Below are 25405 nucleotides of genomic sequence, written 5' to 3'. Positions count from 1 at the left end.
GCGACCGGAAGAGAGGCTTGTGGTGAGGCCTTGCCTTCGTGGGTTGGTGGCTTATCTGGCTTGAGGCCTTAGTGGCTCAAGGGCCGTGACCGGGTGCCGACCGGGAGCATATCCTCTATGGAGCTCCAACGTGGACTAGGGGTGGCATTCATGCCATCGATACCACGGGAAAAAAATCTCTTTTGCCGAGTTTGCTCTCTCTACCTTATTTACGCTTTCACATTTACATTCTTGCAATTTACCTTCCTAGATAGGTTGTAGTCTCTTGTGAACGGTAGAATAGGCACACTATATAAACCTAGAGCATATTTAGAAAGAAATTGATATAGGTTTATCTTGTGTAGTTTTGGAGCTGATTTAGTTTTTAAGTGTCCTAATCCCCCCCCCCCTCTTAGGACATCACCGATCCCTACAAGTGGTATTAGAGCTAGGGCTCTCACTGACTCTAAAATTGGTTTTAGAGCCTCACACCTTTCACAAGGTTTAGCCAATTATAGTGGCATTTGAACCTTAGTCTCATTATTATCGGTTTAGGTTTCACTGCTTAGAGAGTTGTGACATTCGGGGTAGGGATGGATTCTCATAGTGCTCCACTTAACGATGGCAAAAATTTTCCCTGTTGGAAAGTTCTAATGACTTGTTATTTGCAAGCTAGAGGGTTAGATGTTTGGAGAGTCACCGAGGAAGGGATGAAGCAACGCATCACCAGCAAGAAGTGGCAATTAGATGCATTGAAGAATCGTATCATTTTATCATCTGTATGTGTTGATGTATTTAATCGTGTTTATTCTCTCAACAATGCACATGATACTTGAACTAGTCTCATTGAAATACATGAAGGCACAAAGGATGTGCGTAATGAGAAATATCATGTGCTTGTTACTAAGCTCAATGGTATCAAAGAACTACCCCATGAAAGTTCTAATGACATGTACTCATATTTGAATATTCTTGTCAATGATATCAATGGGTTAGGTTTGATGCCAATTGAAGATGATCAAGTGGTGAGAAGAATGCTTCAAGTTCTTCTTCCGAAGTACAAGTTGATGGTCTCCATCATCTACAACAATAATGACATCAAGAAGATAACTCTAAGTCAAGTGCTCATAAAGATCACTGCCCATGAGATAACAATGAATATGGGGGTGGAAGCTCCTTCCTCATCTGACACCAAAAACCTTGTTCTCACAAGCAAGTAAGCTTAACTCCAACACATGAAGGGGAGGCTGAGAAGATAAGAGCAAGAGTTAAGCTCAAGCGAAGAGAATGATCAAATCACATCAAGTGATGAAGGGATTGATCCTAAGATGGCCAGGCTCTTATCAAAGTTAGAGAAGAACATAAAGAGGATCAATACTAAGATTGATCATCCTATCTCCATTGAAGACTTGGTCAACACAATTGATCACATCAAGAAAGAGAAGAAGACCAATATCAAGAAGAGGGAGACAAGAGGAAGAGTCAAGGCACTCGCAAGTATAGAGAGATGGGTGAGCGACGATGAAGATAGAAGCTCAAGTGACGAAAGCTTCACCATCCTACCCTCCAAGAAAAACTCTTCCTCAAGGTCGTCATCACACAAGTCATCGCGTAAGTCATCTCACAAGTGCCTTATGGCCAAATGTATGGATAGAGATGTACGTGATGATGAATCCGATGAGTATTCTCCTTCCTATGATGAACTTCTTCATTTGATCAATGAGCAACAAAGGGTCCTTAAGAAATAATCTAAAGAGCTTAAAAATTCAATACACTTAATGATATTTATGCTACCTTTGTTTCTAATTATGAAAAATTATTATGCAAATTCAATTTGCTAAATAAAGAGCATGAAGAGCTTAAAGCTAAATTTGAGTGCATTGGATCTCAAACTTAGGTGCCTTTGAAGCAATCTACCTCTATATTTAATTATAATCATAAGGTAGATGCTTCCACTTCTTGTGATAATTTAATTGCGTTATCTAGCTCACCCCTTTGTAATGAGATTTGTGTTGAGAATGTTGTTGTAGAATCATCTAACAACGTCATTGCACAAGAGAATGATGAGCTTAAGCAAGAAGTGGACAATCTCACGAAGGACTTGGCAAGACTAAAAGGTAATAATCATGTCCAACATCCTCAAGATAACTGTGAAATCATGGTGAAGAAGCTTGCGGAGGGGTTCACCGTGACATGCTTCAAATACCATCAAAAAGGCTATAAGTCCTTCCAATGCAAGCAAGCTAAGAATGAGACCAAGGAAAAGAAGAAGATGGCAAACATCTCCAACAAGATCTTCAACCTCTAAACCAAGCCCAATTACAATATCAAGACCAAGAGCAACCACTACAAGATCAAGAAGAAGGACAATGGCAAGGTGGTTGCACACATAGTTGAAAGAAAGGACCGGAGGTGGAACCAACCTATTTGGATGCCCAAGGAAGTCATCACCAATATGAAGAGGCTCCAATCGGTTTGGGTTCCAAAGAAGACTTGAAGCACAAGTCGACTTGGGTATGTAGAGGTTTGGCTCATAAGATAAAGTGAAGGATCAAGCAAAGAAGCCAAGTATACAAGATGGGCGCATTGATGAAGATCACGATCATCACATACCCAAATCTCCTTACAAAGGTAAAAGTGGTAATGGAGCTAAATGCAAAATCTTTTAATTGTCGTAGCTCATTTGCCTTGTCTAGAATTACATATGCTTATTTCAATCTATTGCAACGCCTAGTGTAGGTTTTCATTTGGTAGGTTGCTTGTGTTTATTTCTAACCTATGAGCAACCTATATGGTTTATTAGTTGTAGGTTCTTTACATGGCACTAGTTTTTACATTTGGTATCTTTTATGTGTCATGATCCAATCTATAGGATAAATCCCTATTATTATCGATAACAAGTGCATATATATTTCTCACAAGTATTCAATACTTGTATGCACACCTTTAGGAGGAGTATATCCTATAGGTTGTGATTTTGAGACTAACATTTATTTCTAGTGACATCTTTTGTAGTCTCATGGAGCAATCAACATATCTCCGGAGGTATGCAATGCTTAATTGCTTCAATTGGTATCATTATCAAATCTTTTATTTATTTAAGCTACCTTCATGCATAATATGACTTAAACTTTCTATCTTGATATATTGTCTAGTTATGCATATATTTCTTTCTCATCATATGTACGCACAAATATATAGGGAGTTTAAATCATATTATGTGAGTTTCATGAATTGTGATCAACGTGCTTTCATTTCAATTGGTACCATATTCTTGAATTGTATCCCTAAAAGTGGATTTTCCTACAAGTGGTATCTTTTATTGGATCATGATTTGTGAAGCTCTCTCTCATATGCTCTAACACTCTTCCTTAAGTTCAACATATGTTTATAGCTCTTTTTAAGATTGTTGATAAAGGGGAAGAATTATGGTGACCAAAGCAAGTTAAAGTTGCAAGTGTTGACATAGGGGGAGATCTTGCAAGTTCAAGTTACAAAGAGGGAGCTATTGCATGGGTCGATCAAGGGAGAAAGTGGTAATGGAGAAAGAAGTAGTCACAAAACAAAAGGGGGACTAGGTGGTAAGAACAAGTATCCAAGCAAAGGGGTAACACATTCGGCCATTTACAATTGGTGTTATTTTTTAATTTACCTTTTGCTTTGGTTGTGTTGTCATCGATCACCAAAAAGAGTGAGATTGTAGCGAACATGCTCTTCGAAAAATTATAGAGGAACATCTTATGGCAAGTATATGATTTTGGTGAATAATGACAACATAAGCAATGAGACTAATATGTTTATCAAGTATATGCTTTAGCAAAACTCATGGATGCAACAAAAGAGAAGTCACTGAAGCCGGAACAAAGATAGGAATGAATTAGATTTGTTCTATAAATTTTTATATAATAAAATAGGATGGATTTCTATATAATAATTTAGGGCTTTTCACAAGTTTTTCATAGAGCGCAAGATCATCAAAATCGGAGTTCAGAGTGAAAAGTTATACCCAAAATACATAACGTTGTTCTGCTGAAAATTATCTGACCGGATAATCCGGTGCTCACATTAAAATTAGTTCGGTGCTACATCATATAATTTGGTGAGAACAATGAAAAACAGTCTGGTGTCCACAGAAAGTATGGAGCGGAGTCTTATGCCTTACCGGATGATCCGGTATTCACAAAATGAACACACCGGACTATTATTTCTAGAGAGCTCCAAAATGAACATATGCACATAGGATAATCCGGTGTATTTGTTCGGTGTTCAGTGAGTCATCACAGAATAATTAATCCGGTGTTCGCAGATGAGTTTGAGTAGGTTCCAACGGCTAGTTTCTTCTATTGTACTCACCAGATGATCCGGTGCTTGTATTACAGTTATCACTGAATCATCTAGTGTTCACAATTTTTTTGAGCCATTGAGGCAACAGCTAATTGGTGGGTTTGAGGCTATAAATACCCCTCCACTCAATCATTTGAAGGTGTGGTTGTCCAGAGACGTTCATAGACACTTGAGAAGACATTCAAGTCACTATAGTGCTTAAAGTGATCATCCAAGGCAATTAAGCACAAGATTAGAGAATGATTAGTGTTTATAGACCTAGAGAGAGTTGTAGCTAGGTGCTGCGATTTTGAGAGGGGATCAAGGAGTGATTCTAGCTGTGTACCGAGAGGTACACTGGCGCCCTGGAGTCTTAATGACTCACCGGCACCTTGTTGACCCTCTGACTTGGTGTGGAGTGGCGGTAAGACACATGTACAGGGACGTGAAGACCCTTACCTTGGTGACTCAAGCTCCGAAGTGATCATGGTGGCAAGCGATCGAAAAAGAGGCTTGTGGTGAGGCCTTACCTTGGTGGCTTGGTGACTCAAGCTCTGAAGTGATCATGGTGGCAAGCGACCAGAAATGAGGCTTACCTTGGTGGCTTAGTAGCTCATCCAACTTGAGCCCTTAGTAGCTCAAGGGCCATGACCGGGTACCGACCGGGAGCATATCCTTTATGGAGCTCTAACATGGACTAGGGGTGATATTTATACTATCGATATCACGGGATAAAAATCTCTTTTGCTGAGTTTGCTCTTTACCTTATTTATGCTTCTGTATTTATATTCTTGCAATTTACCTTCCTAAATAGGTTGCAAGAACGGTAGAATAGACACTCTAGATAAACCTAGAGCACATTTAGAAAGAAATTGATATATGTTTATCTTGTGTAGTTTTCGGAGCTGGTTTAGTTAAGTGTCTTAATTCACCCCCTCTTAGGATGTCACTGATCCCTACACCTGTCACTAATAATTAACTCATCAGTGATGGGTTATCCTAGACGAGTTATTAGTGATGGGTCAAGTTGTCACTCGTTACTAATGACGGTATTCACAAATACTTTGGTCAGTTTCGGTTACATGATGGTATTGTTGTTTATGGGTTCTTTTTTCGATGTTACATGGTGTTTAATATAAGTTAGAGAAAAGTATTTACTGCTCACCACAAAGCAAAATGCATACAAGTAGTAATTGTGCATAGAATGCCTATATGGTAAATATGTGCATAGCATTATGCTATATTTTTTATTTTTCTTTTATTTTTCTCTTATTATTTCTCACATCACCAGCACTAGATATGAACTATTATATATTTCTACTCAAATTTAATGTGAGGGGTGACGGCTAAGGACACAAACACGTGTTTCAAAAACAGTGTAGAAACTTTAAGGGTGAGAACTTAATCTTCCCGGCCGAATTTGGCCTTGAATTATTTTTTCAAACTGAACAAAGTAGGAGATAACAAATGTAACTTTTCTTATAGATGTCCATAGAGTAAAAAAAAAATCAAAATTAGAGTTCGAATGCAAAAGTTATGCTCATTTTACTGAAGGCACTCCGAGCCTATCAAATTGCAAAATCAATCATTAGTGATAGGTCACGGTTACAAATCAGTCATTAGTGACGGGTCACGGTTACATATGACCTTCAGCAATGAATATTAAAGAGATAAAATATTTAATTTCTATCATAACTACGAGATAGATGAGGTGGTAAGAGAGCTACGCGTGCGAGGGGAGGTTGCAGATTCGAGACCTACGGAACGTAGACTGAAAAATAGTTTGATAAATAGCGTGGTTTGTCGGGCATATGCAATGAGCCCTCACGTTGGTATGGCTCGGGTAAAAATATATTTTTTTTGATATTTTTGTGTAAAAAAACATTCATCAGTGATAAGTAACAGATCACTGTTACAACATGTTACTTAAATTCAATTATTAGTGACAGATCACGGTTAACAGGTCATAACCATCACTAATGATAACACATCAATAACGTATTAAGAGTGATGAATGTAGGACCTGTCACTCATGACAGTTATCGCCCATCACTAAATGCTCTTTTTCGCGTAATAGGTAATAAGTACGAACTCTATCCATTACAGTTTAATTCATGATTTTCAAATAAATAAGTATTTTTAACAGTTTTGTTTGTAGGCCCGGGAAGATCACCCGTGGGTGTGTGAGTGTAGGAGTGTGTTTGTGTGTGTGAATCTTCTTAATTGCAAATGGTAAAAAGTGGAGTGCACGTATGTAAGAGATTTTTCCCGGTACGCATGTCGGCATGTGCACCCCTCGCGGAAACGGCCGAAGCCGATTTCCAACGCCGCGCTCGGCCGCCGAAGTGTGATTCCCAACGCCCTCCGCGACGTACGCCGCCAGTCGTGACGCGACCACGGCTCCCGGTGCAGCGCATGCCTGCCTGCCTGCATACATATTTACATACACAGGCTGCATGCTATGATAGGCTGCGCTGCTTGGAGCTTAGCTCACCTCAGCTTCTCTCTCTGGACGTCTCTGGATGCAGCGGCGCCGGGGCGGCGGCCGGGGTCCAATGGGGCGGCGACAAGGGTGCCGCGCTGATCTGGTCGCGGCTGGTGGGAGATAGATACGAGACCACACTGCGCGCCTGCGATCGAGCTGTGGGTGCGCGCGCGTCGCGTTCCTGGCTGGCCGGGGAAGCGGACAAGACGGGGTCCAGCTCCGGGCCACGTGAACAGCACTCCGCCGCGCGCCGTCCCGGAGTTTGGCGCCGTCCGTGCCGACTAGCGACGATAGATCGTACGTCTGATGAAGTTTCTGCCTGCGTGCAGACGGCAGAGCTGACACTGCACACGCGCTGGCTTCATTTGGAAGGGGCTTGCTTTATACTATTACATATTACAAATGTAGGTTATTTTAATTTATACATAAGAATTAAAAAAATAGATTAAATGATTTTATTATCTTTTATTTATTCTGTATTAGAAAAGATAACCCATTTATTTATGAGAGTAATAGTATTTATTAAATAAGGGTAAGAAAAGAAAAAAAAAGAAAAAAATATATAAAAATTTGAGAATAACTTATATTTAGAGAATAGTTGAGTAGACTAAAGATATCTATATTTACAATCAGAGAGAGTATTAGAAGCTGATATCCGCAAGGGAAACGTCCAAATGTCATTGCCTCGGTTTAGACTTTAGAGCCTCTTTCGATCGAAAGATTTTCAAGGGAAATTTCGGCTGGCCAATCTGGGAAACAAATTCACGGCTTGCTCCAGGATTTATTCCTCCTAAAAAAATGGGAAAGAGGGTTAGATGTCTGTTTCTTTTACCTTTCGTCGACGTTGGAGGGCTACGCTCTCCACTCCGGACCGCGTGTTTTCTGTAGTGACTCAGGGTGCCTGATGCTGCTATAGTGCTCCCTTGTCCCTAGTGGTCGCATAACCTTTCTTCAACTTTCGGAGAATGAAATTAAGGGTTGCCGATCAAGATATGAATTAGCGGATCACGACAAACTCCCTTGCGAGTCAGCTTTTTCTTTTCGGAATTCTTTCTTGTATGCCCCCAATCTCACAGAAAAATAGATATGAGCTCAAACCTCACTTTATTTTTCTTCTGAGAAGTTCAATGCACTTTTTCTCTAAAAAAAATTCATGTCCTCTGTTGCATGTGAACCATGCAATCAAAGCGCCTCTTAAATTCTTATGTTTTGAAATTCGGTAGGGTTCCACCGTAAGTGTCTATCCTTGCATTTTTTCTACACTACTACAGAACATCACATATATAGCGCACTATCAGTACCGATTCGATAATAATCGACACTGAAGACGTATCAGTACCGGTTTTTAAACTTCCGCGCGCGAAAAATAGCTGTGGAGATAAGAACCGGCACTGAAACCGTCACTATCAGTGCCAATTCGTTGCTGGAACCGGCACTGATTTATGAACCGGTATTGATAATTGTTACTGTCACAGCTTATCTTAAAAAATTCATAACTTTTTCACACGAAGTCGGATGGGGAAAAACTTTATATAACAATTATAGCTTTCGATGAGATCTACAATTTTGTAGTTGAAAACTTTTTAATTTAAGGTCATTTAAATGCCCAAATAATTATAATAAAGTTACAGCAGTTGTCGATAACAACTCATATTAAAAAATTCATAACTTTTTCACACGAAATCGGATGGGGAAAATTTTTATATGAAAATTGTAGCTCTCGATGAGATCTACAACTTTATAGTTTATCACTTTTTTATTTAAGATCATTTAGATATCCAAATAGCTATTCAAATGTTCGATTAGAATATATTAAAAGGATTTAGCTGAGATGGTTAGAGGGGTCATGTGTACGCACATGCTATGAGGTCTTGAGTTTCAGTCTTTGTTGCCGTGTGCGAGCGAATATCACATGACTTTGCGAATATTGAGCGTGGTTAGATAGGCAGCCTCTGGTCAGGTGCCTCTGGTCGCGAAAAAAAGTTTGAAACTTTTTTCGGTCCGAAAAACGTTGAATCCAGACCGACTATCAGTGCCGGTTGGAGCCACAAACTGGCACTGATAGTGATTTTCAGTGCCGGTTCCATACCCGGCACTGATGATGATTTTGAATCAGTATTGATGAGGTGTTTTGGTATAGTGCTATTTCAGCGTTATCTAGTTCTAGCATTCCAAAGAGACATTAAGTTTCGTACTAAATTTCAATGCATTTATTCAACCATTAAAACCGAGCATCTTAACTTAGGGTGGTTTCACCAGTGCTACATAAGGATGGCAATTTCCCTGTGGATGTAGGAATCCACCCCGAACAAGGTAGGGACGAGGATAGTTTTTCCCTATGAGACTTATGGGGTGGGGCCTTGAGTTCAGGTCGGGCGGGAGTGGTGATAGTTTTTTCCCCACGGGGATCTATGTGGCCCCAAAGTCATGAATATTGATTGTGGACCATCTACGCATATGCAGTCTAATAGCCTAGTTTCTAAGGCATATATACTCACCTTCTTGTGCCCCTAACGCCTCCACCTAGTCCTCAGTTGCAGCCGCAGGGCACCAACGCCTCCAGCCCTCCATGGCCGCTCGGGGACTCACAACCACAGGGCACTAGCACCACCATGCCTCCACCCAGTCTGTCCCCATGCCCTCCCTCCCTTCATCCCTCTCATCTTCAGCTCCTCAAAGTGTTGCTACCGTGCAATATTGTATCCCCCACGGGGACCTAACTGAGTTTAGGGATCCGACAGGGCCGGGGACTGGACCGGTTTTTGCCCTGATCTGCATTTTATAGTTTCGGGGATCAAGGTGGGACAGGGGCATCCCGGCCCCAGCCTGTCCCGTTGCCATCCCTGTGCTACACCACCTAAATTTGCCCAGTTTGGTTGTCTAGTAAGCAATATCTTTTACTCGATAAACAATATACAATGATTTTTAGAACAATGAGAATATATTTTTCCCATTTAAGCAGTCATTAGCATGGTAGAATACAATGATGTAAGCAGCGAACATGGCAAAACCACCCTCAAATAACTACTGTTGAGGAGTAAATTGCTCTGTTTTAATAATTGAGCAATATAAATCTTAGTGATATTGAAGTTGAAATTGAGAGTGAATATAAAACACAATTAACAGTTGGAATGTGCAAATAGGACTTCTTCCCACCAAGAACGGTTCCTTGACTTCCTAGATCGCTCCCACACATGTTATGTCATAGGCCTCCTCAACTGTGTATCGATGGAAAAGGTTTGGCTCACTGTATTGTTTTCTATATTACTATTGTATTACATATAAGAGTACCAGCTTCAAAATGCCCCTTTTACACTTTCATCAAACCTCCGGATGACATATTCCATCTGAAAAAAACTTTCATTTTTTTTATCATGTAGCTCTTGTTCGCTGATATGTCTAGATTTCGCTCTATTCCCTTGTCTAGTTACTTTGGCCAAATAAACCTTTTTGAAAATCCCCTACACATTTCCTCTCCATCCGACAAGACTTCTCCAATTTCTCTTCTCTCTTCGTACCACTCTTGTCTCTCTGAGCTCTAATGTCGGACCCCTTCTTTAGGGTTCCATTGTGCATCCTATATCGGCCCCTAGATCAGTAACCGATACGCACAACACCAATAGAATTTGGATATCATAGGCATTCTTTGATTAGAGTGCAATACTTAGGGTACAATACGGGGTTCAATATATCAAAGGCATCTAGGCATAATTAAGCTGGGTTTAAAAAATACCGGATACAATAGCAAGACCTAAGCCCTACAGGCAGCTTGAGTGCAGACGAAACCTAACTATCTCATTCGTTATCTCCACCCTCTACGTAGTCATTCTTCAGGTCTTCATCTGAATCCAAATAAACACGTGTGAGTATATAAGGTACTCAGCAAGTTCTACCTCAAGGGGGATAAGTAGATGCATAAAATGGTAGAACAAGGATATGGCTATATAGAGAGTCTTAGGTTTTTGTGGAAACCAGCTTTTAATGTAAGGGTTTGGTTTGTAAAACTTAATTCAAAGCAGTTTGAGGAAAACATGGTCAAGTTGAGATTATGGGGCTACTAGTCATGGGGGAGATACATCCAGCACACCAGTTCTCAAGTTTTAATAGTTGGTGGACACATAGTGCTAGCTAACCCAAGGCACCCAGCCCACTCTTCCAAAACACGGGCACAACCCATCCATGCATCAAGGAGATACTCACATAATGGAGCTAATCATTGTGATCGAACCATAGCATGTCCCTAAGTGTGGACATAGCTATCTAGATAGGTTTATACTCTGTAGAGTGTGCACACTTTACCCATAATATATGCACAGATTTCAACCTTAGCAACTGGCGGAACTGGCTTAACGAGACATCACACCCTCCCTACTTTTCCATGATATCTACCCACACGACACTAAACCAGGAGTGCATGTACACATGGCTCACTTAGAGTCTCCAGTGGATCACAAGACTTCACATAGGTTGCTCGAGTCTTCTCCTGACTCATGTTGCCACTACCAGCCTACTAGTGGGTACCGAGCTAAGTCAAAGGTGTTGGGTCAATTCCTTCCACATATAGGACATGTGGTTATATGATTAAATACTAGGTAGGATATCACAATAAACTGGCCCTTATATGACCGAGCCAAGTGTCTCCCAGCAAGAACACCACACAGATGAACCTTGCTCCTAAGGCAAATCCCACTGTCGTGGGGTATCTTACTCACTCCCGTCAAATCAATCTTTTGGGGTTTCATTAACACCTTTCTTATCCCACACACACATCAAGCACACAACATTTCACACTTTTTCGAAAAGACATGCTTAACAAAAGTATTTATCCTGATTCTTTTATTTTAGCAAAGAAATTCTAAGCATGCAAGTAAGCAAGTAATTATCCAATAAATGAATATAGTTGATGTTAGGGACCTTCTAGGGTTTCAATGGAATATAGATAAATAATAATAAGGCATGGCATATATAAGCTAGGTCACAACTACTTCAGCATTTTAAATTAAAGTTAATAACCGAAGCATGAATATTTTTATAGTTTACACATGGCTCTACTAGTTGCGTTTGAAATCATAAGTACAATATGGTCAAAGTGTAGGACTTGCCTTCATAGTAGACTTCTTATGCTCCCTTTCGTAGTCTGGATCCTCTAAGTACTCCTCGAATGTTCCTTCCTCTAACATACACAAATGAATGTTGATAAGCACTCAATCAATAATCTAATAAACTCTAAGTAAAGGATGAACATTAAGGGAGGCAGATAGTTATTCTAGAGGGATAAATTCTACTGCTAACTACTGCTACGTGAATATGAAGTATGAGGTCTAAGTGATTACTCTACACTATTAAGTGTGCTATACACAGTTACCTGGCAAGAACCAGATTAGTTATTACTCTAATTATTTTCCAATTGGAAGATAAAAGCTTGATCAAATTATACTATATTAAGGAAAGTTTGCTGATCTACTAATTGGGAGGTGGCTACTAGGGTTTTCGATGAGTCTACGAATGCACGTGTGTCAACTTCCCTAATTCATAATTATCTATTATTTTACCTAGTTAATAGGTATTAACTAATTAATTAGTCTAATTAAATTACTATTTATCCTAATTAAATCACTTTTATTTATAAATTAAATTTCAAATTCTATGAGCTAAGACATGTCTCAAAGCCTAAAACATGGCTATTTAAATTTATCTATAATTAAAACTACTCTTAAACTAGCTAAAAGGGCTAAATCTAGACTTACAACAAAGCATAAACAAGGTAAATAAATTATATTAAAAATCATTAAATTATGAAATTAATGTGGTTGGATAGATCTTGAATTTAAATGAATATTGGTGGAAGAATCATTAAAAATGGAGTTAGAGTAGAGGAGAAATGGGCTTCGAAAGATTTACTGGGAGGTTAAATTGGGGAAAAAAAAGGGGGAGAATATTCCTAGGTTCAGCTTGGTACAGTTTTTTCTCGTCTTGGCTCACTGGCAGCTCAACTCGATTCTTGTCTTGGCTCGGTTTTAGCTGGCCCACTTGGCACTCGCGTGCTGCGACTTGGTGAGGCCCTCTGGTCAATCCGGTGGGAGGATAAGGTGACGGGGCCCATTCGGTCTCACACAGATCAGATCAGGGGAGAGAGGGGTGAAGGAGGTGGTGAGGACGGTGGGAGAGGTGGAAGGTCTACAGCAATCGGTGAAATGGAGGTGGTGGCAGAGGAAGACTCTAGTGACAACGATGGTGAGGTAAGTGGCTTAGTCCATTTAGGGTTAGGGTTTAGGCCGGTCTCAGGTAGAGATGGAAAGAGAGAAAGGAGGGCAGATAGGGGAGAAGGGTGAGCTCACTGGTGGCGATGAGTTCGGCTAGGGCGGTGCAAAGATGGTTTGAAGAGGAGGAGGTGGTGCTGGGGTGAGCGGGGAGAAGCGGAGAATCTTGGTGCCTTTTCTAGGTGGTTGGGAGAGAGAGATGATGACAGCATGGGTGCCCCGCGTGTTACCATGCAAGCTCCCACGACGAGACAACGCGTGGGGCGTGAGGTGCGAGGTGGTGGATGATGTGTGCCGAATTTGCGGGAGGGGGGTGCAAGTGGGATTCACGATAGCGTGTGGTAATGCTGAGGTGAGGCCTAGAATTTGCAGCGGTGAAATCCGCAGAAAATGGAGAGTGGGGAAAATTGAATTTTTATTTCTTTATTTATTTTTTATCGAAAAACACGAGTGTGACAGCTAAAAGCTAAGGGGAGATGCGGTTTTTTTTTTTGGTAATATTTAGCCAACAATCATATTTTTCATGAGTAAGTACATGGTGCACAAGAATATATTAGTAAGAGCAAATTTCACTATAGACTACATATTAGTACACTTGGTGAATTTTGAACCATATTTAACAATAGGTGTCACTTTGAACCATATTTTTACGTTAATATTTCAGTTTGCACCATGTTTAAAGATTGAGCCTTTGAATATACTCATGTGACGAGCAGTTCTATCCATCTCAGCTCCATGGATTCAATTGGGAGGATGGACATCTATTTCCATCCCAAGCTTTCTTCCTCTTAATTTGCTCTTCGTTGCCTGCTGCCGCTTTGACCTCAAGTTGCTAGAGCCACCTTTCCATATCGGGCCTCTAGATTATAAGTGGTACTCGTGGACTTCGTCATCTGCTTATATTCCTCACTGGCGCTACCATCTCAAGTTGCCGCTTGGACGGCCGCTTCTCTCTAGCCATGTTTACCTTGCAGCTACCTCACCTCAAGTCATCACCTACACCACCACAGCACCCATCTATGCCTAGCTCGTTGTTGGTCCACCACCTATCTTCGCAATGCTAGTGAATAGGTAATTAGAGGGTCGAAGTACACGTAGGATGGCATCTCGGATGAATATGTGGAGTTGAGATGGGTGGAACAACTCGTCACGTGAGCATGATCCAAGGTCCATTCCTCAAACACGATGCAAATTAAAATATTAGCCACATATATATGATTTGAAGTGGAAGTTATTGTTAAAGGTGCTTCAAAGTGCACCAAATACACTAATACATGGTGTAAAGTGAAATTTAATCTATTAGTAATTGTATACACAAACTTAATCTTGTCCAATGGATTCAACACATGATTGAGTTTGTAGCCCAAGCGACTTGATTTTGAAAAAAATGGGAAAATATAAGATGAGCCTAGTGTGCTCAATGAATTCTCTATGAACCAAAGCCAAGGCCCAACACGGTGACTCCTCTTCTTCCAAGCTCCATGCCACCGGTCCAACGCGAGGTGGAAAGTGGGGAGGTGCCTCTCGCTTCCTGCCTCTCGAGACCACAATTACAGGTGATTGCTCCTCAAGCATCTCCGACTCTAGATTCCACGGGCTCTAAGCCAATTGGCAATCCCCATCTCTCGAATCATGTTTCCCTCATGATTCCACAGGAGAGAAAAAAATCACCGTCGGGATTACTTTTCATTATTTTGGTTTTTGTTGTGAGTTTCTGATGATTAATGCTGCTGCTACTTCGTGCGGTATTGATGCGATCGCCTGTAATAGGTGGCGTTACGTTGTTGCGATCATGGGTAATTGGTGCCTACTTCGACCCGGCCATTGTTGAATCATGGAAATTAGGGTTCAGTGATGTTTTTGGGTTTTTTTTACTTCAATCGAGGAACTTGCATTGTTTTGTGACTAATGTTCCTAAGCTACAAATTTGGCCGAGCAAGCCACTAAACTTGGTCAGTTTGGAAGTTGACTCAACGGGGAGAAATGGTGTTCCACTTACAGTTATTACTAGGGTATTCCAGCCTGTGAGGAGTCTAATCATTTTTTCTCCTCAGAACCATGATGTCTTACTTGACATGTATGCTTGATCTCCTTGCCTATTTATTCCTAAAATATATTCACTGAATGGAAGTCATGAACACATTGGAGTTGATTAAAGATATATATACACAAGTGCCTGGAATAATGACAATTATGATCAATAGGTAAAGCAGTGTTGCCAGCTGCTATAAGTAGAGATCTGCATATTTGGTTCTAGCAATGTGCTATCTAATTCAATTTCAGTAATCATTCTCTTTGAAGAAAGTATACCAAGGAATTCAGGCAGGCTGACCATGCAATCACCATGACCATTTTTGAGAACCCAAGATATCTGCTGGCTGCTGATGAGGATCTTTTAGTCCTCTGCACAAGTAAGATAGGTTGTTATTAGAAGAGGACATGGGACCATTGTCCTCTTGAGCTCTGACATTGTGGTCCTAATGCTCAGACATTATTGCCTGACATAGTTATTGCAACATTAACTTCTGCAGACCGTGGCATTATGAATTATAGTTTCTTGTGTCCCAAGTCAGGGTTCTGCTGTCTTTCTCTGTAATTCCATGCGCTCTTCTACATTTTCGTGAATTGGCGAACAAATTGGCAATGTGATCCACGCCTTTTGCAATCTATTTCACATGCATAAATTTCCAGTGGATGTAATGTTGCTACCTTCTGAGATTTTTATCTATATCTCCATTGATATCCATGATAGAGTCGTGCCACAATTAGATTCATCCGACAATGGTTGAGATCTGCTTCAGTGGTTAGAAGTAGCAGAAGAGAAGCACGAGTGGCTTCACCGCTACAAAAGCTTCGCAGAAGGATTGTTGTTGGGGTTGAGGTTGATGAGCTCTATGCTGTAGAAGGATAGGATTTTTATGAAGAAATTCGAAGTAGGGAGGTGAAAGCCGTAGGGGAAGAAAGCCTTGAACACCACATTCTCTCCGGTGTTTGGACTCGGAAGATCCTCCCCCTCCACCGGGGGCGATCATCTCCTCTTTCTCTAACTTTTGGATACAATCATTCAACATCTCCGAAGTTGCCCACAAGTTGCTAGAAGACACCATTGGAAACTTGGGGGCTAGAGATTGAAGAAAGGCAAATAATTTTTGAGAATGTGAGAGTAGGGCTGAAGATAATGTCAGGATGATTTCCTATTTATAAGGGAGAGGATTGTTTCCTATTTATAAGGGAGAGGGGTTTAAAAATTGTTCCGTAATGGACGCCGGCATTACCATTTCAGTTAACGGCATCCTTGATGTTTCAAATTTCAAAGTACCATTTCATTGTCATGATTGTTTCAAGTCCACTCAGAAATCATGCGTATTTAATAGAATATTCTCTAAGTACGCAGAAAAAGAGGAGGCCGCTCTTGGGCTTCTGCGGTCCAAAGTAATTCCTGACTAAGTCTCCATGAGTAGAACCTATTCGGTTGGAGGAGATTTTTGGCTAGAAAAAGTTCTATTCATTCAGAAATGATTCCCGGCTAGGAAGAATATTATTGGCCAAGGATTATTCCCGACTTAGTGAGATCTATTGCTGTCGGATCCTTGACTATATATGATCCAATTGCCCTCTTCTGAGCAGAAATGCTTTTAAAAAATTATTTACTAGAAATATAGTATATCCTAGAGACGAATATCCACCGTACACATGTCTTTCATACGATGTGTTAAGTTTTATATTCATCATGAGGTAAATAAGACATATACCAATACTCCAGACAGTGTATCGTGTTCTATACAAAAATCATCCTCAGATTAGGAAAGAATCCTCCAAATATTTGAAAATAATACAATCGGGAATGTTACACTCGGAGATTCCTGATACGGTATGTCTCCCTAGCCTGACTATGATCTTGTTTGGCATAGCTTCAGATTCAAGATTTTTTGGAGTTGGTCAAACCTAGTTCCATAAAATCTTGGATTTAAAGCTATAGGTGGATTGATAGTATTTAATTGAGCCATCTAATTTTTATTTTAGATTAAAAATATAAGTTTAAACTATTTTATTTTATCATACAAACGCTAGATCTAACATAGATCTCGGAGCTGGTGTTATGCCAAACAGCCCCTACATAAGGAGGGGAGGGGGACACGTCTAGGGACAATCACATTCCAAGCCAGACAATCAAATCCCATGTCAGAAAGAGCCATAGAACCAAGGGAAGTGAGAAGTCAGATAAGTAATACAGAGCAAGCCTAATTGGATAAGAGCAAGTCTTGTAATTTTAATTTATTTAGAATCATCTTGGTATGACTGTAATACATAAAAGGCTGAACTTATATCTCGGCACTGTCCTTTAATTATTTGAAAAACAATACGCCTCTCACTCTATACAGCCATCATCTTTAAGTTTATCAATATTGCGTACACAAGGAACATGGTAATAATTGTTGTGGCATACTTTGGCTACAGATTCTACTGAATCACGACCTTCCATTTTCTTCTTACTAAAAAATATCTTACATCGATCTGAAAATGCCATTTATCATTCTGAAAGTGGATCTTCCTTTCCATTTTGAAATGAATAGTTGAACACCTTATAGCTTATTTGGAGTAGTTCAATTAACCAGCTTCTGTCCATCAACCCTAACTCCGAAAATTGGTCCCACTGCCAGAGTTACATTTTTTTTGTTGACTTCTTTATTTCCAGCAATTCCACCAATCAAATAATGAATAGGTCATGCCCAGTCTTCTCACAGATTCAGTTTGAGAAGATTTCAGTATCTTAATTGAATTGATCGTATCTTTTATCATGCCCTGACACAATAGTAGAATCATGTTGAATTCCGTCTGGTATTAGCCCAATACTCCGCCACAAGTTTAGCAAAGGCTGATTGTTTGTCTTCCAACAGCTTGGCTGGTGTCTCATATTCCAGAAGCTTCCCTGCATAATTGGAAAATCACCATCATGAAAATATCGTCCTTATAGAATTAGCTATCTCCTGTTAGATCATATAGGACATTGATAGTTTATCTATCTACTGGTAATCTGAGGAATGGATTTTTTCCTTCTTTTTTTGAGAGCAGTCTGAGGAATGGGTTGGAGCTTTCCGCAGATGCTATATGACTGAAATGTCCTGTATAACATACCATAGAAAGTTTCCGTCAAAAAGCATACCGTAGGAAAGTACCATGACCCTGTCACTGTCTGTCACAGTTGGAACCCTGTGAGCTATGGTTATCACTGTGCAACTCGAGAACTGTTGCCTGATGACTTTCTGCAGTATCGCATCTGTTGCAGAGTCGATGGAAGCTGTTGCCTCATCTAGAACTAGAATTTTGTTCCTGCGTAGGAGAACCCTGCCAAGACAGAAGAGCTGACGCTGTCCAGCGCTCCAGTTATCGCCATCGTCGCTCACTGCCATGGTGTTATTCCACAAGAACAGACCAGATACGTTCAGTCTCTTTTATGAGTCTCAGAACTTTTCTAGGGTAAAATTTCTAATTTCACTTACCTACTGTATCAAGAAGGGCAGGGGTGCTGCTAATTGCTGTTTTTAGTTGACACTTCTCCAAGGCCTGAAATGTTCATCGTAAGTAGTGTACTATCAGAATACATGAACTGTAACTGTTCATATAGGCATATAGAATAAAGTTTAGTTTTGCATGATGACATCTTTAAAAAATATAATCTACTGCTTATGGTAACAGAAGGTTAATTTAACATGATTGTATTAGGAAATGTATTATGCAGGAATTTATGTTTCCATTCTTAAGCTCATTATAGTTTTGCAGGCATGAAATTTTTACCTCCCAAATCTCTTGGTCGGAATGAAGGCCAAGGGGATCCAAATTATTGCGCACAGTTCCCCTGAACAGTGTAGGTTCTTGAGGGATAATACTCAGTTTAGTCCTTAGATCCTTGAGGCCCACAGAGCAGATATCCAACTTGTCAATAAGTATCCTCCCACCCGCAGGATCAACGAGACGGAACAATGAGCTGATAAGCGTTGATTTCCCGCTCCCTGTCCTTCCTACAACCCCAATCTTGTTCCCAGCAGCGACAACGCAAGTGATTCCTTTGAGAACAAGTGGTGCATTTGGACGGTATCTTACCTGCTCATGAAGTACAAGTCACCGAGTCCATTTCTCAGAGATGTTCAATAGGACTATGTGAAAAAGAATTCAGCATCTTATTATGTTATTTACCTTCAAATCTTGCAGGTCTATCCTTCCCTCCTGCGGCCATGAACTTGGAGGTCTATTTTCTGGTATAATGGCTGGTGGCTCCGACGGGAGGTGCATATACTGCTTGATTCGCTCGACTGAGATGATGTAGTTTTCCAAGTAGGAATAGAACCTTGTCAAGAAGACCTGTGCTGAAGTCAGCGTCAAAGCATAGGAGAGGCAAAGTCCCGCAAAGCCTGAAAAAAGTTCATAATGGGAATGTTTTATCAACCCTGATTACCCGAAGATACAATTGAGAAGGAAGATCTCATCGTAATGGTTGTATTGATACCTGGTGAAATTACTCCTGGAGGAACCAAAACAAGGAACAATGCTGATGTAAGTATTGTCAAGGACTGCAGTGCCTCTACTCTTATGAGCACCCACTCCTGCGCAGCAACGGTGTGGAAGAACAGCGTTGCATCGGTGTCGATGAGCTTCATGTTGTTGTGGATGAACCTCTCTGTTGCTGTAAACGCCCTGATCGTCACCACACCAAGAATTGATTCCGATGCATAGTTCATGACAGGTGCCTTCGTCGTTCCATTGATTCTTACTAGCTCTCTGGCTGATGAAACATAGTACCTCTTTCATATTTTGACAATTATGCGTTAGCACAGAAAAGTCGCAAGATACATTCTTTTAACTAACTAGAGTAATTGTTTGCAGCAATGTATACTGACTTGAACATATACCATGGTGATTGTAACTGGGATTGCTACAACCAAGACTTGCCAAGTTACAGTACCCATGACCAGTACTGTAGTTACAACCTCAATACCGCCCGTGGCCACAAAAGCCATGGAGTAAGGTATGTCGAAGTCCAGAATGCTTAAATCTGAAGATGCCTGCGTAGATAAGGACTTGAATTTAACCTTTTCCTTTTTGAAAATTTAGAACTAGCTTGTTATTTTTATGATCTTGTTTTGTAAATAAGACAATAAGGAACTGAGCTAAGCTCAGTTGGTTGAGTATGTAGATTTGAGTTCTCCTCGACGCGAATTTAAGTGTATATTTCTTATTATTTATAATACTACCTAGTTTCTTTTAGGGTGATCGAGTTTTTTTAAATAAGACGATTAAAATAAAGCCCATACCCTTGTTAAAATTCTTCCCACTGGTGTTGAGTCAAAAAATGACATTGGAGCCTTGAAAACAGAATCCATTAGCCCGCTGAAGAATGCTTTGGAGGCCTTGAGCCCCAGAGTAGCCGCGAAAAGGCTTCTAGAGTAGGCGAAGCAGCAGCTGAAGATGGAGAGCCCAGAATAGGCCCCAACTAGAAGTGCAGCACTGACGTTATCCATCTGAACAGCTACCGCCAACCAGTATGTGGACATGATCTGAAAGCATGTGAAGAGCACCTGAGAAGCACACATGCCTGAGAATTGGAAAGTGCCCTTGGAGACATTTATGTAGTCTTTGTATGGCTTCCATCCCAGGACGCCGATCCCCTTCTCCTCCTCTTCTGTCAGCTGGATGACTGCTGAAGGCCCTTTTGCAGAGATTTCGATGTCGCTAGCCTGCCTTGTAGCCTGCAATGCACTTGGCACTATGTTATCATCAGACACCAGTTGCCCTTGAACTTGGTTCTGGTTGCTGGCACTAGTATCCAATGCTGTGATCGAAGATTGGTGAGCAGAAACCAGCTTCTCAAATGCTGTCCCAGATTCCAGTAGTTCTGAATATTTCCCTTGTTGACCAACTTTACCTCCTTCCATTACCTGTCACAGCAAAGGCAGTTTATGACACAAGGATCTTCGATATAAAGAGCCATAAACAATCATGTTCGGAAGATCAACTTACCAGAATCCTATCAGTTTCAGTTAGAAATTCAACTTGGTGGGTCACAAGAAAAACCGTCTTCTCTGCAAGTGCCGTCATTACACAATCCTGCAAGAACATTGCCATTAGAACTGCGTGCAGCAGAAAACGGCTTGCTTTACGGGATACAGATTAAGGAGGACATTTGCAGCTTACATAGAAAAGAACCGCAGCGGTGTGTGCATCAACTGCACTGAAAGGGTCATCCAGGAGATAAACATCTGCATCATTGTAGACGGCTCTAGCCAGCTGAATCCTTTGCTTCTGGCCTCCACTCATGTTGAGTCCTCTCTGACCAATCTCTGTCAGGTCTCCATGATCAAAATTTTCTATATCCTTGTCCAGAGCACAAGCCTTGATTGCCTTCTCATACAGTTCCTTGTTGTACGGCTTCCCGAAGAGTATGTTGTCGCGGACAGTCCCACTCTGTATCCAGGAGTTCTGTGAAACATATGCCACTGAGCCAAATACCTCAACCTGCAAAACACAGTTTTGTCATGTTCTCAGGTATAACATATATAGTTGAAATCTTTGTACCTGCATAAAATTAAAGAGCATCGATTTCTCTGTCACTTACTGATCCTGATATCCTAGGTATCTCCCCAAGTAACGCATGCAGGAGTGAAGATTTCCCTGAGCCAACCGGGCCGCAGACGGCCACTTTCTCGCCTCTACTGATGCTAAGGTTAACATTCCAAAGTGACAGATGAGCCCCACTTGCATTCCAGCTGAAATTTCCATCTTGGACTTGAATTCTGATGTCAGAGTCATTAGAAGGTTCCCTCCTCACATCCTCCTCTTTGATCTCATCTTCGAGGAGGAACTTCTCGATACGGTCTAACGACACCTTGTACTGGATCATTATTGTGAGGATCTCAGGAAGAAACCTCACCGGCTCAGCCATGACTCTCAGGGTGGCCAAGACAGTGAAGAGTGTACTGGCATTCAGGGGTGCGCTCCCGATGATCGCCGTCGCGGTGTACATCACTGCGGAGACGACCGTCGGGGACATCCAGTACATGACCGCTCCATAGGCCTTCTTCATTTGGGTCTCGCTCAGCCATCTGAACTCGGCGTCCCTGAGCGACTGGATGACGTGCCGGAACTTCTCCTCCCATGACTGCAGCTTGATGATCTTCATGCTGTTCAGTATCTCGGACGTCGACCGGAGCCTCTCGTCCTGCGCAACCATGAACTTTGCCTGGTACCCTTGCAAGATCTTCGCGAACGGCACGTTGAGGAAGCCGAAGATGACGAGGGGGGCTAGACCGGGAAGAGCCCCAAGCTTCAGTGCCCAGAAGAGCGTGCCCACTGCAAAGGCTAGCTGAAGTGGCGAGCTCCACCCCATGTGCAGCCAGCTGATGGCGTCGCCAAGCCGGTACGCGTCGACCGCAATGTAGTTGACGATCTCGCCGGTGGAGTGGTTCTTCCTCCCTTGGCTAGACAGCCTGAGCTGCTTCTGGAAGATGACCGCCATCAGCGCAGACCGGATGCGCATCCCGGTCCTCCTCGAGTCGAAGAACCAATGCCGCTGCGATAGCGACTCGACGAGCTTCATGAGCAGCAAGCAGCCGACGAGCTGCAGGCCGGCGCGGAGGTCCCTCTCTTCCTGGTTGCTGTACCACACGAAGGCGAAGAGCAGTAGAGGGGACACCGCTATAGACAGCATTCTCAGGAAGGCGTAGAAGCCGGTGAGCGCGATCTCCCCGAGGAAGCACTTGAACAAGACGAGGGCGAGGCTGCTGCTCCGGCGGCTCCTCGCCTTGTCGTGCACATGGCGGCTCCAGGCCTCGGCGAACTTCTGCGAGGCGTTCTGCGCGCTGTCCTCGCCGGCGATGAGCGGGACGTCGGCGAGGTCTAGCACCTTGGAGCGGCCGAGACGGAGCAGAGGGTTCAGCCAGGAGAAGGCGAGCTGACTGAACAGGCCAGCCCGGTACAGCTCCGAGTACTGCACCGCTTTGTCCTTGTCGATCAGAGGCTCCGACAAGCCGTCGTCGTTGGGGGCGTCCTGGTGGTGCCCGTGGCTTCGCCGGAGCAGTGAGTCGAGGACGCAGAGAAGCAGGAGGAAGTTCGCCGGCCACGCTATTGCTTCTGCGACGTCGAGCCGGAGGCCCCCGGCAAGGAGCTCCACATTGTACGCGGTGATGAGCAACGAGAAGAGGCCCCACCAGAGGACGGCGACGGCCCTCGCCGGCCTCGTCGGCTGGACGTGCAACGAAGCCGCCAGGACGACCCAGACCAACCCCCTGACGAAGTAAGGAGCCACCGCCGCGATGTTTGAGGCATCCTGGAAACCGGTGACGCCGTACCCTGCGGCAGCCGCGACGCAGCACACGGATACCATGAGCACCTCCCACCGCCACCCGCAACAGCTGCTCCTCCGGCCGGCGCGCTGCAGCGGGACGCAGGCGGCAACCAGCGCAGAGACGTAGGCGACGAGGAGCACCACATTGACGCAGTCGATCAGGCTCCTCTGCACGCACAGCGATGCGACGGTGAGCCACCCGTCCTGCCGCCCACAAATCCAAGAAGGCGACCAGCCTGCCGTGCATCCGAGGAAGCAATGATGAATAAGCCGATCGAAGCGTCAATCAAACAAGCAAACAAGAAAGCCAGAAACAGAAAGGGTTTACAGGAATAATCAAGAAGTTCTTCCTCCTAGTTCTTACCAAGGACGGCCATGGCCGCCGTATCGCCCTTATCGGCCATTGTCGCCTATTCTTGGCAGGACGGGAGGAGAGGAGCCTTACTGGTTGGTGTGGTCGTTCCGTTTCGTTCTATTCTTCCACCTTGTTATATCGTGGCTCCTGTGGATGCTCTGCAAAACTGGTTTTTTTCCCGGATTTACTGGAGAGCACGGGTAAATATATTTTATCAGATATACCAATAAAATTTAAATAAATTTAAAAAAATTTAAATAAAATACTGATAAAAATAGTAAATTGTTTTATTCGGTTCACCGGTAGACGTGATAAACCGATTTATCACCGTTTTAGCTCAAATTATTTTCTCTTCTACAAAATTCAAACTTGTCTGTCGTCACTTTCAACACTTTCAATCATGTCGAATTAGATTTTCATAGGGATGTTTGCCGTTTCGGCCTTTTTTTATTTTATTTTATTTTTTAGCACCGCATCCTTAAGCTGAAATCTACTTTGAAGACTAATTTAGGATGTGCGAGACAGGCAATTTTGTATTTTAGACAACATACGGTACCGTATTTACGAAAATAGACAACAGTTTAGCATATTTACAAATTTAGCACTCGTATTCGGAACCTCAGTTACCGAATACTCGATTTTGGAACCTCAGAATCCGAAAACAGCCCGGACCCACTGTTTTCGGCAACTCAGTTACCGAATACGATACTGTTCACCGTATTCGGCAACTCAGTTACCGAAAACACAGTAAACAGTGCCGTATTCGACAACTGAGTTACCAAAAACACAGTAAACAGTGTCGTATTCGGCGACTCAGTTGCCGAATACGGCCTGTCCAGTCTGCCGCGCCGGGACGAGTCGCAGCGCTACAGTAAAGAAGCTAGCAAGCTAGCGTCTGAGCTAGGAAGGCATAGAAATGCCGGTTTTTTTATTTAATTCGCGAATTTTTTTGGAATACAAAAATAGTCCAAAAATTCTAAACGTTTTCATGAGCAAATTAGAGATCACTAGCAACCCATTTTAATTAGTTTGGTCCAAAAAGCCTGAGCCAATATTTAATTAGAATTATCCTAATAAACCAACTTTTATAAACTCTAGCAAATTTTAATACCTCAAATAAATTCACAAAAATCTAGAAAAATTCACTAATATTCTTCTAATGTGGTGTAATAATTTATAAAAATGTTTCCAACCCTATGTTATTTGGTGAAAAAATGAGTTCCTTTGTAATGATCTATTTATATGTATTTTCATTATTTCATGTGATATTCGCTTTTTAATTCAATTTAAATAAAAAAATTTAAACATGCATAATACCTTGGTTCTCAGATTAATTCAAAAATTCTCAATATAATATGTTGCCGGCACGTGTCTTTTTCAGTCACAAGCTGAGGTGAGGCCAAATGAGACTCCAGGAACTGTTCATACCAACTGTTTATTGCCTGACGTTGTCAGCTTGGTGCCGGCAACATATTATATTGAGCATTTTTAATTAATCTGAAAACCAAGGTATTGTGTATATTTGAATTTTTTTTATTCAAATTGAATTAAAAAGCGAATATCACATGAAATGATGAAAATGCATATAAATAGATCATTACAAAGGAACTCATTTTTTCACCAAATAACATAGGGTTGAAAATATTTTTATAAATTATTACACC

The 25405-nt window shown here is 41.9% G+C and overlaps 1 protein-coding gene across 3 annotated transcripts; it reads right to left on the bottom strand.

Moving 5' to 3' along the window:
- Positions 1-17369: 17369 nt before the first annotated feature.
- Positions 17370-23909, bottom strand: LOC133926898 (ABC transporter C family member 8-like). Of its 3 annotated transcripts, none has more exons than XM_062373061.1 (12): positions 23751-23909; positions 21659-23622; positions 21238-21558; positions 21064-21150; positions 20358-20981; positions 19944-20108; positions 19553-19847; positions 19243-19457; positions 18844-19149; positions 18549-18612; positions 18184-18451; positions 17370-17977 (listed from the first exon to the last, which is right to left on the bottom strand). In XM_062373061.1, exons 1-12 carry the CDS (start codon positions 23788-23790, stop codon positions 17959-17961), a joined length of 4368 nt encoding a protein of 1455 aa, XP_062229045.1. In that variant the 5' UTR covers positions 23791-23909; the 3' UTR covers positions 17370-17958. The 3 variants fall into 3 exon arrangements, with proteins under 3 accessions (XP_062229045.1, XP_062229044.1, XP_062229046.1); XM_062373060.1 differs by having other exon boundaries at positions 18212-18451; positions 23751-23908; XM_062373062.1 differs by having other exon boundaries at positions 18212-18451; positions 23715-23844.
- Positions 23910-25405: the final 1496 nt, after the last annotated feature.

The sequence above is a fragment of the Phragmites australis genome, chromosome 8 (genome assembly GCF_958298935.1).
Source record: "Phragmites australis chromosome 8, lpPhrAust1.1, whole genome shotgun sequence".
Taxonomy (NCBI): Eukaryota; Viridiplantae; Streptophyta; class Magnoliopsida; order Poales; family Poaceae; genus Phragmites; species Phragmites australis.
The sequence above is the reverse complement of the archived record's forward strand: the minus strand, read 5'-3'. Positions and strand labels throughout refer to the sequence as shown.